This window comes from Oncorhynchus masou, chromosome 30, assembly GCF_036934945.1.
Source record: "Oncorhynchus masou masou isolate Uvic2021 chromosome 30, UVic_Omas_1.1, whole genome shotgun sequence".
Lineage (NCBI taxonomy): Eukaryota > Metazoa > Chordata > Actinopteri > Salmoniformes > Salmonidae > Oncorhynchus > Oncorhynchus masou.
Window position 1 is genome coordinate 56,821,971 of NC_088241.1, and position 12,122 is coordinate 56,834,092.

Here is a 12,122-nt window from a genome sequence, read left to right on the forward strand (position 1 = left end):
TTAAATACTGATTGCTTGTGAATCCATCACTGCGTCCTGTATCTACTTAAACATAATTTAATAATCAAATAATCACACTCATTTTTAAATGATAGGTGTGTAAATGTAGATCAACAACCAAGTTCTAGAACTTTAAAGGGCTTGAGTTTCCTCCGCGTGCACTTCCTCTCTCAGAGTTTTATGTTGAGGGTACCACGCAGTCATCGGTACCAGGCCGCTCGATAAAACGTTTTGCTCTTTTGAGACCCCTCCTGTAGAGATGCTTACTGGCTCAAGTCTAGTGGCAGCAGCCTCAGTAACACGTCCCCTTGGAGACTAGCAGGAGCAACACGTGATGCGTCTTACTTATCAGGTTTAGGGGAGAGGAGAGAGCAGCGCTTTGGGGACGGCCAGAGAGGAAAGCGAAATAAGTGTTTTCCTCTCGTCTCTCAACTCTTTCTTCCTCTTTAGGAATTTGGAAGAAAGAGAGGGGAACAAAGTTGTCTAACTTTGCACATCCTCAGTAACGCCATTTTGATTCCTCTCCGGAACAACTTTGCAGCTTCTTTTTTTTCTTAGCCCATCATCACCATTCACCATCATCAGTATGTCTCGGCGCAAGCAGCCCAACCCCAACAAAGTCGAACGTAAGTACCTAGCTCCTCGGCGTATTCTCTTAAGTCTGCCTTATTTGTCTGGTTTAGTCGATATGCGATGGTAATTGAGTGTTTGGCGAAGTTTACTGTTGTTGTGACATAAAGTTGTTAAAGTTCGAAAGGAGATGTGGATAGGATAGTTTTCGCAACTCCCATTTGCTTCCTACTTTCGCTAAGGACCTGATGCTCATCATGAGCGGTGGAATGTCTCTTCCTTCTATTATTATTTGTAACCAGCGAAGTTTAGTTAGCTACTAATTCCCTCTTAAAATCAACATTAATTGTTGGAGTTCTGACTTCCCCCCCTCGGTAAAGTGTTTTTAATGATAGGGGTTCGAGGAGGTTCAAAGTCTGCTAGCTAACTAGCCGCCTGTTGCTGCACTCGAGCATCCATATCTTCAGTGCACTTTGATCGAAGCCTAGCTACAGCTTAGTGGCCATGTGTCGGTATAGCTAGCTACATTTTGACCTTGCAGAGACGTTTACGAAACTTATTTGTTTTTAAACAGTAGTCTGTCTATGTTAAAATGTTACAATTCAATGATTTCGACACGATTCCACCTTTAATTGTTTATTAAATAAACCGAAGCAGTTCTTCATACTCATCATGAAGCGTGATATCCTACTAGTCTATAGTTTTCCTCATTCATCATTACGAGAATAAACACCTCTATCAGTATTTCTCACTTTTTTTTATTTTTTACATCCTTTAATTATTATAATCGACTTTATGAAAATGAATTTATTTCGCATCATATACAACGAGAATGATGCAAAATGCATGGTTGATGTATACAGTGTTTATTTGGGATCATTCATGGGTATTTTTTATTTGTAGCTCTTTTCGACGCTCAGAAGTGATGAATTGATGCGTTTCACTCCTGGGGAACTGCAACGTTGCGCGACCTGGTTAGATAATGGTTGCTAGGCATTTTTTCCCTTCTTTTTGCCTTCGTCCCTTGGTCTCGTTGACTGCCGTGCGCATAGAACAGCATTGGGTAAAAGTGTAACTTTGTGTCTACATTGTTGTTTTGTTTACACCATGTTGTCTGGCGATGGAGAGATGATCTGTTGATATTGGCACTGTCGACTATTTTGTCGGTGGTTGAAAATAGAAGCAACACGGTTTTGGAGCTTGCTGTTCGATGTTCCTCTTCTCTCGAGCTCTCTGACCACTTGGAAGGAGACAGGGAGGAGAGTGCCGATCCGGATGAGCAGTTCGCATTCCATTACGAAATTCTACACTGTAGACGAGTAGGCCTACGGCGACCGTCGGATCAAACGCAGTCATTTCGCTGTAGGGAAATTCACCATCCCAATTCAGTACTCTGGAACAAAGATGTTAGGTGAATTTGAGATGAAGAAATAGGCGACTGAAAGGTTAAATGTGCGGTGAAACTAACGACTCAAACCAAGGCATGACCGGTAGATGATGATGATGGTGTGAGGGTGGGGGTGGGGTAAGCATGTATTGAGGGGGTCTTAATATAGGAAAGAGACTTGTTTTAAAAAAAGTTGTTTTTCTGTGGTACAGATAGATGATGATGAGCCTGTCCTGGTTTAGGCCCTGCAGTCACAGTAAAGTGCATATGAAATAGTAGACTGGATAAGAGGAAGATGCTCTTGCACTGCCAAGAAGACAGTTGAGTATTTTTGGAATAATAATGTAATCATCCCTCAAATGATCACGCTCTGTTTGGAGGACATTATATAAATGATGTAGTTGAATAAATAAATGATGAACCGTTTAATTTGACCAGCTATTTTCTATTGAATTCTGAGCCTAGAGATAGTTGATCAATGTGGAACCACACTTAAGTAGAGGATGTCCCCTTTGTATGTCCTCAGCTCTCCACCCTCCACAAAGTGTCCAAATCCACTGCATTATTGGTACTCATGACTCTAGTGTGTTGACAAAATAGACTCGCTATGGGTCTCCGTTTATACAAGGAAGTCACTTTGAACAGTTTTCAATTCTTGATGTGGGATGCTCTGAGTGCAAAAATGATGTTTCATTTAATATGATGTGGACCAGTTGTAGCCTAGTTATACACCTCAGAAGTCTAAATGGATATTTCTGGTTTAAGCTGTTGGTTGTACTTGGATCTTACGCAAGTAAGATCTTACTGTCTGTCTTACACTCCTAGTTAGAAATGGCAATTGTTTGACTTCCTGCCATCTTGTGATGTTTCGTCTCTGCAATTCGATGTGATAGTTAAAACATATCCATGCCAATGTCTTTAATGTCTTTAATGTAATGATTTCTGTTTGTTTGTTTGTTTTGTCTTAGGCCTAAATGGTTTTAATAATAAACAAATATGCTACTCAAGGGAATGATTAAGCCTTCAACTAAACATTTGATTATGTCCAGATGTGAAACGGGGCATTCTGTAGCATCACTAAAATGATAACACAAGTTTTTAGGAGTTTGGATGAACTAAAAGGAGAATCATTTAATCTTATATGTTCTTTGACGAAAAGTCAGTTGATCAACGTTCCTCCCGTTGAGGTTTGGGCCAGACAAGGATGCTGAGGGTGGTAATTAAGAGCCTTCAACCCCCTTGGGTCCCTTATGCTCTCATTAGCCTGCCATTTAGCCTAATAAGACTCCATCCATCCTCTAAAGACACAGACTTAAACACAGTGTCCCCTGATGGCAAGCCGACAGGCAAGTCCCTTCAACAATGCAGAGCATTGGTATTAGGTCCTCACTGGCTCCCCCTCGTCTTTATCGCCTCTCATTTAACTGTTAACCGGTTGTTGTTCACTGAGGCTAAATCAATGGAATAGGAGGGGGGAGGGGGGTGTATGAGGCGAACCACCCAGAACACGCTGAAGGTCTCGGGTCAAAATTAAAAAATGAAGACACTTCTTCTTCTTACCTCTCTTCCTGATGGAGATAGGTTGTGGTTTCCCCAAGGGTACAGATGGGCTGGCCCTTTGGCTCCCCTTTGGCCCCCAGGGCTATTTTTAACCCGCCTTTTTTAGATAAGATTAGGTTCCATCCCGCGGCCGGCAGGGCGTGGAGGGGGCATAGGGACTCTACTTGTAGATGTAAGAGGAAAGAGGGAACCTGAGGAAGATGGTTTCCAAAATGGAATCCAAGCTTGGGGTTCGGCCTCGCTGTGTCACCTCACCCCTCCTCTTCCCGAACCTTCCTTGCTTAGGACTTACAACCTCAAATGTATGTTACTGCTAAATGCTACATGGCAAATTGAAGTAATTCATAACATGTTTATTTTGTATTTTTCCTCTTTGATTATGCAGTTGCTACTAAGCATTGACTCATAGTTTAAAAAATGAGAATGCACACATTTAATTTATGCTACACATGCTGTATTGCATCTTGTAATATGTGCGGCATACCCAACATTATTGATGTCTTGATGGAATGAGGCTCAAGGTACGTGTGGGTGCTTTAATGAGGATGCGGTAACACAGCCAAGTGAGATGGCGGAAATTTGAGAAGTGGACGGAACAGCTAAGTAGGACAGTGTCGGTGCTGACATTGTGTGCACGTAGGCTGCTTTAAACTGAGGTTTTCATTGGGACCGAGTAAGAGATGGAGTTCTTTTACAGGTGTGTGAATGTAAGCTGCAACTAACACACACACAGAGGGACCTTAACAGTAGACATTACAACATGTCCCTGGGGTGAGTCCATAGTTAGCCCCCTTTATCCTGGCTGTGGTCTAGGACCCAGTGTAAATATAGGCCTAGTTGTGAGGCTCAATGATATTTGTAGGCACAGTCACACATTTGTGGTAGAAGCCCCAAATCTAGATTAATACCACTGGCTTTTTATAGGCGACACTTGGCTGCACAGCTAATGTGCAAAGTAGGTGCTAATGTTTAGGTGCCTGTCTCTCAACGTACTATTGGATCAAGTTGTTGGATTCGGGAAACAATTTGATTAATTGATTGCTGCCAGGACAACTCTTTCAACCAACTACGAGAAAATCCATGCCATCCGTCCTACATTGGTGAACATGATCTTGGTTGGATGAATGGATGTTTTATTTGTTATGGGAAATGAGTGACCTATTTTACCAGCATCGCTTGCCATAACAACCAAGTAGAACCTTTATTGTCCTATAGTTCTCCTCTTTCTCCTCGGCCCACAGAAGTGTGTTGTTAATATTGGCCAAGTCATCCATCTCACAGGGTGTGTTCAGGGTCTAACTGATAAGCTGCAGGGAGAGCGGGAACGCTGCACCAGGGTGATGTCGGCCCTGTCTCAGTGCAGAGCCCTACGTGTCCTTTATCCCTCTGCACAGCTCTGAGTTGTCACTATACATGTTGCCCCCCCCCCCCACACACACAAACACACACCACCAACATACACCCTTCCCAGCCACAGAGGCCACCACCAGCCTCCAGCACAGGCTGCAAATAAAGCAGGTATTTACCTCGGGTTCAAAGTCTAACTTGACGGCTGTGCCACTGATGTGAAAGAATGCCACAAGGGGGAGGGGAGAGGAGAGGGAGAGAGAGGCTAGAAAATGGAGGCTGCAGCAGCACCTGGGGTGAGGAGGGGTGAAGCATGGGGGAGACAGGAAGTGAAACTGCCTCCTCTCTGAAGTGGTGGGGGAAGAGATGGAGGAAGTGGAACAACAATGGCTCCGCTCTCCAGAGTTGTCCCCTCCTCTCCTAAGTCAGCCTGTTTCCAAGCAACTCACTCCATCGTATGAAGGATACATAAACTTTTGTCTTGTTGTGTTTACAATACTTTATTTGAGTTGTAGTGGAGGCAGGGGAATCTTTATATGGTTCCATAGTCCTCTGTTTACTCACAAAATATTCCTTCCATGGAGTGGATTGTCTTCCTAGCTGTGGTTTGAGTGTTACTTTTAGCCTCTAGCAGCCATCTCTAAACTGTGTTGGCTGTCTCGGAGAGGAAAGGGTTAATGAGAGAGGGAGAGGGGGAGGGAGGGAGGGAGGGAGAGAGAGAGCTGAATGGAGTGTGCGCAGTAAGAATGTCTCCTGCTCTTGCTCTCCCTCACCCATTTCTTCCTCCTTGCTCTGTCTCTACTTCCCTCTCTCCCTTTTCTGCCTCCTTGCTCTGTCTCTACTTCCCTCTCTCCCTTTTCTGCCTCCTTGCTCTGTCTCTACATCTCTCTATCACACTCTCTCTTTCTCTCTCGTCTAGCCCCACATCGCTCCCTCCCTCCCTGTCTTTCATGCTGACTAAACAGTTTTGTCAGCTGGCAGTTGCTCGCAGGCTGAGGATTTGAGATAGCTTCTGGAGGTTGGAGGGGGAGGGGGAGGGGGTGGTACTCACAGGCAGCACTTGTTGCTCACTGGAGCTAGACAGGGGAGGGAGGAGGGAGGGAGGAACAGAGGGAGAGGAAAAGAAGTGCATAAGGCAACAGCATGGTCCAACCAGTTTTGTGTGTGAGAGAGAGAGCTGGGAAGAGAAGAGAACATGAAAATATAACATACTTAGGTTATGTTGATTTTATCAACACATAGCCAGATTGAAGTTACTGCAAATAAAAGTTTTTGAACTTGTGGAGGTAAATATTCAGGCAAACTGTCTTTTTTGATGCCACCTAATATTGTGTTTTCAGAATGTAAATAGGTGTGTAGAGCAAAGTATTCAAATGGATGGACCTAGAATAAGTGACATCCTGATTGGTGATTGGTATGTCTGCAGGACTAGAGAGATGCCTGGACGGACACAGCCTAGTCCTACCACATAGTAGGTTGCCTCCTCCTTCGGTCCTCCTGCCCCTGCCCCTGGCTAGGTACGGTGGATTTTCCACATCTGACGCTTTTGAGGGACACATTTAGAATTGTTTTTTCGAGAGAGGACTCTGTTAGATAGTCTGTCTATCTCAGACGGTCTGTTAGCCACACGGAGACAGTAAATATAGAAGGACGAGCTGCTCTAATGACACCCCACCTGAGTAGTGCATGCTGGGCAATGTTGCCAGTGATGTCAGAGGTGACTCTGCCAATGGGTGGCCGACACGCTAATAGCTTTCAGAGGCTTCATCCTGAATGTCGAGCCGAGCCATTTCCTGCAGTTTCATATTTTTCTACCATGTGTTACTTTTAGCCTACACTTCCAAACCTTGAGTAGGCCTAAACTTTGTGTTATTCTGTATACCTTGGTTTATGGTGTATAGGAGCTTTTTAGAATAGAATTGCACGACAATAATCACATTTCCTTTGCATTTGAATTGTTAAACCCAACTCTACCGTGGTAATCCCTATTAATCCGGCTAGGTTGGCCCCACGTAATGCCTCTTCAAAAGGGCATCCTTGGAAGAAACACTGAGCCACCACTTCCTTTTCCCATTCCCACAGTGTATATGATGTGGTCACCACCTTACACACACACTCTAGCCGTCCTCCCCCCATCAGGTACCATTGTTTGTTCTACAAACACACAGGACACACCTCATCTCCATAGAGACCAGTGCACAGGCCCCCAGACCTGTTGTTTGTCGCTCCTCCTTGGCCTCGAACCCCCCCCCCCCTCCCACCACACACACACACCTTAGAAAGCATCCCTTAGCAAAGCTGCGTGAGAGGTGGGGGAGGGGGGTGGGAGAGGTCCTAGTGTAGGAGGAGACAGGAGTGGGAGGGGGCTAGGGATTGGGGGCTCCACTCTACTGATAAGGTTCAATTAAGTCTCCCCCTCTCTCTTCTCTGTCTGCATGACAACATAGGATAAAATCCTTGGTCTTTCTGTTTGAAATGATTCAGCACCTTTAAGTAGTTTTCAACTAGGCCTACATCAAACAACACATTATTTGTCTAAATGCCTACTCATTCTTTATGTGAATAGTGGCCTATTTTTTTGTTTTGTTTGGAGGATGCCCAGAAGTTAAGTTGACTGTTTACTTTTTTCTTAAAAAAAAAACATTTTCAAGAGAGAAAGTGTAACTTTCATTCTCACTGACTGGATGGACTACTGTTTTGAGTTTCCATTTTTCTTTTGAAGTTCCCTCCTGTTTCTAGACATGCTAATACCATCAGCCGTGAGACGCAGACAAACCACTGATTTTACAAGATGGGGGTAATCTCTGTGACGGTGGTTACACACGTAACACTGTCATGCAGTTCCACACTGGACCACACCGGTTCTGCCTCAAACCCTTGTCTCTCACATCAGGTTATAGGACAGGGATTGGATCATCAACGAGATTCAGCCGTTGGCCAATTTCTTTTCCCTTCTTCGGTGGATGTTTGGGGGGCCAGAACATATACTGAACAAAAATATAAACAAAACATGCAACAATGTCAAAGATTTTACTCAGTTACAGTTCATATAAGGAAATCAGTCCATTGAAACAAATTCATTCGGCGCTAATCTATGGATTTCACATGACAGGGCAGGCCATGGGTGGGCCTGGGAGGTCATAGGCCCACCAATTTGGGAGACTGGCCCACCCACTGGAGAGCAAGGCTCAGTCAATCAGAATTTGTTTAAAAATATTACAGACAGAAACACTCGTCAGTTTCATCAGCTGTCCGGGTGGCTGGTCTCAGATGACCCCGCAGGTGAAGAAGCCGGATGAGAAGGTGCTAGGCTACCGTGATACACTAGGTCTGTGGTTTTGAGGCCAGTTGGATTCTCTCAGTTGCAAAATTCTCTAAAACGACTTTGGATGCGGCTTATGAAATTAACATTCAATTCTCTGGTAACAGCTCTGGCAGTCAGTTGCACGCTCCAAAACTTGAGACATCTGTGGCTTTTTATTGTCCAGAGCACAAGGTGCACCTGTGTAATGATCATGCTGTTTAATCTGCTTCTTGATATTCCACACCTGTCAGGTGGATGGATTATATTGATAAAGGAAAAATGCTCACTAACATGGATATAAAGACATTTGTGCACAAAATTAGCTAGAAATAAGCATTTTGTGTGTATGTAAAATTGTGGGAATCTTTTATTTCAGCTCATGATCCATGGGACCAACACTTTACCTGTTGCGTTTATGTTTTTGTTCAGTATAATTGCAAATAATTTGTAGACTGCAAATTGACCGCAAGAAGCCCAAACAGATAAAATATTTCACTAAAATAAAATCTTTCAAACCTTGCTTACATTTGTATACAATCACGTGTTTCTCTATTATGCGTGGGAATACTTAGGAACAGATGTCCAAAACTGAAATTACTTGGAGCTGTTTTCCTGGTCTTTTAAGTCTTTTATGTCCAACAATGAAAATTAAAAAACATATTCTGTATATATTTTCTGCTATGAAAACTTGGCGTCCAGTTGGGAACCCTGTTATAGCTCAACCCCTCCCTACCTGCTTCTCTCTTACATTACAGAAGAAAACACTGTCATGAAAATAAAAAATTCACTGATCAGATTAAATGTTTTGTTTAGAGCCAACTTTAAGATTGGACAATGGATAAAGATTCCCACTGTTTCCAAAATACCTCCTATGTCCTGAGCAGAGATGGAGAGGAGGAGTGCAACGGGGGGGGGGTCTGCTTAGTTGGGGGATGGAGAAGAGAGGGAGAGGGTGGGTGCTTAGTTGGGGGATGGAGAAGAGAGGGAGAGGGTGGGTGCTTAGTTGGGGGATGGAGAAGAGAGGGAGAGGGGGGCTGCTTAGTTGGGGGATGGGGAGGAGAGGGGAGGTGTGTCCTCCCAGTTGAGCTGAAGTTAACACTACACTGTCATCCTTCCCCCACATCCCATCTCCAACACCCTTAGCAATCCTCCTCTCCAGCTCCCCCTTGGGAGTCTAGTTGATGGGATAGACCAGGCTCTCTCTTGACAAGCCCCGGAGGCAGGGCACACAAAGACAGAAACACAGTCCTTTCTCTGGGTTGAAACCTGGCCTTTTCTCCCCCTACCCCCCACAACAGGAGCAGTTCCCAAACAATGGAGGGACCTACCTTAAACCCTGCCCAAACAACACCGGTGATGCATACAGGCTGCACAGCCGCCACCCATCTCACAGCAGGCGTACACACTCACGCAACAACACAGGACCACCTCTGCCCCACAGTTAACCCTTTCAACCACTCAGGGGAATGTTTTCTCTCTCCCAGAAATAACACGTCAATGATAAACTTTTTAGGTCCCCCCTTGAGCAAAAGTTAGTTTTAACTTCGGTGAAAATATTCTGTTGGTCGAAGTTTTACCAGCAAAGTTATTTGTTACACCCTTTATCATCCTCCCCCTTTCCCCCACCACTCTCCTGAGCTGTGCTCTTCCCAGCATCCCCGCTGTGGCGCAAGTTCGTGGCGCCTCCTTCAAAGGGGCATTATCATCATTATCATTAACCAGACAGTCAGTCTGGTTAAAGGTCGCCCCCCCCCCCCCCCCCAGGTACACCAGTGGAAAGAATTATAAAGCCCATCCAAGGAGAACATTAAACATATTTCCCAGCTCTAGCAGGCATTGGTAAGCAGGTGAAAACCATATTTCCCAGCTCTAGCTGGCATTGGTAAGCAGGTGAAAACCATATTTCCCAGCTCTAGCTGGCATTGGTAAGCAGGTGAAAACCATATTTCCCAGCTCTAGCAGGCATTGGTAAGCAGGTGAAAACCATATTTCCCAGCTCTAGCTGGCATTGGTAAGCAGGTGAAAACCATCTTTCCCAGCTCTAGCAGGCATTGGTAAGCAGGTGAAAACCATCTTTCCCAGCTCTAGCAGGCATTGGTAAGCAGGTGAAAACCATATTTCCCAGCTCTAGCAGGCATTGGTAAGCAGGTGAAAACCATCTTTCCCAGCTCTAGCTGGCATTGGTAAGCAGGTGAAAACCATCTTTCCCAGCTCTAGCTGGCATTGGTAAGCAGGTGAAAACCATCTTTCCCAGCTCTAGCAGGCATTGGTAAGCAGGTGAAAACCATCTTTCCCAGCTCTAGCTGGCATTGGTAAGCAGGTGAAAACCATCTTTCCCAGCTCTAGCAGGCATTGGTAAGCAGGTGAAAACCATCTTTCCCAGCTCTAGCTGGCATTGGTAAGCAGGTGAAAACCAGGTTACGGGTCCCCTTCGAAAGAGCAGCAGCATCAGAATCTTCCATACTATGTCTACCTACAAACACTTTGCCTGTTTGTCATCAAATAGTGCAGAAAGGTGAACCGCGAAACCACGAAACATCCCAACTTTAACCTCAGCCCTCAAGACCGTGTCTGGAAGATGATGCAGTTCCAGGTCTGTTCTGTCTAGATCTGTCTCCACTTCGACACTGCTCTTATCTGTTCCAGAGCAAGGTTGCCAAGTTTGTAATGCAATGACTCCGTCAGCCCCCCAGTGTTGAAGACTGTAACAGTGCAGCAAGGCCCCAGAGACAAGTGTTATGCTTATTGAGCTCTCTAATGACACTACTGGAGACTCAGAGTGAAGATAGACTCCAATGATGACAATTAAAGGCCCCTAAGGAATCAGATTAGCATACGTCTGCACTGCCATTTGGTTGGTTTTGTCATCGATTTTTTGGGGGGGACTTACTGAATTAGCATTAGTTGATTTAAACATTTTTCAAGAATAAGACCTTAATACTTACCACTTGGTTACCACTTGGTTGGTTTGCTTCTCACAGCTGTACTTTCAGTGCGATGTTTTAGTTTTTATGAATCCCGACTCTATCATATTCTAAAAGTGTATGCTGGGTGAGATGCCTTTAGTAAGGCCTGACTAAGTAGAATAGCAGAGGCATTTTGAGAGGATGGAGGGACGGTGTCAGGGATAAATAGAACTCAGAGGGGGGAAGTAATCCCCGTCCCTTCTCATTTCATCCTTTGCTGAGGAAATGGGCCATCCCACAAGACTGCAAAGTCCTTTGGACTTCCCCCGAACAGGAAATGGTGGATACTGGATGTTGTTTCAGGTTTTCATAATTATGATAAGCGCTGTGTGCAGCATTAGGGGAATTGTTGTCAGAAGACGAGGGAAATAAACTGATGACAGTCAGAAGCCCAAGATTTGCTTCAGAGAGAAGTAGGCCTAGTTCACAAAGAGAATCATCTAAATTTAGTCAAAGTTTATCCTTCTGGCACTCCCTAAGCCAGCACCTCTATCCCAGTAAACATTAACTTTTTTATCAGGCCGTGTTCGACGAGGAGGCACTTTGCTCGGAGCCTTGAGGCAGGCTTCAAAGGAGGAGTCTCCTAGATGCTAGCAGGCAATGCTAGCTGTCCAGTATCACTATTAAACACATGGGAAGCAGAGCTTGCTGTCTTTGTAACTAGCCATTACTGCCCATTCTCTACCTCCCATTTTTTTTTTGGGGGGGGGTTGACTTTTAACACTTTCAGCCCCAGAGAGTATTTTCAAACTTCCAGATCTTGCTCTGCTCATTCACCCATCTTGCTCTACCACTCTCAGTAATGTCTGACATGCAACAGCCCCCCATCACTGCCTACTTTGAGCTAAGAGAGAGAGAGAGAGAAAATTGTTCTGTGGGACCCCCAAAAATCTCTGCTCTATGTGAAGTTACAGCATCTCCACCCTCATCACATCCCACCCTCCAGATGAATCACTCCCTTGTAAGAGCCCATGTCCTCAGGCTGTAA

The 12,122-nt window shown here is 44.8% G+C and overlaps 1 protein-coding gene across 3 annotated transcripts in view; it reads left to right on the plus strand.

Moving 5' to 3' along the window:
* The first annotated feature begins 207 nt into the window (after positions 1-207).
* LOC135522859 (ras-responsive element-binding protein 1-like) overlaps positions 208-12,122 on the plus strand; it is a 63,361-nt gene continuing 51,446 nt past the window's right edge. The window contains exon 1 of one of the 3 annotated variants that reach the window (XM_064949493.1): positions 208-626. In XM_064949493.1, coding sequence (XP_064805565.1) covers positions 587-626 — 40 coding nt within the window. In that variant the 5' untranslated portion in view covers positions 208-586. The remainder of the gene's footprint in view (positions 627-12,122) is intronic. The other 2 variants (XM_064949495.1, XM_064949494.1) reach the window with 2 other exon arrangements.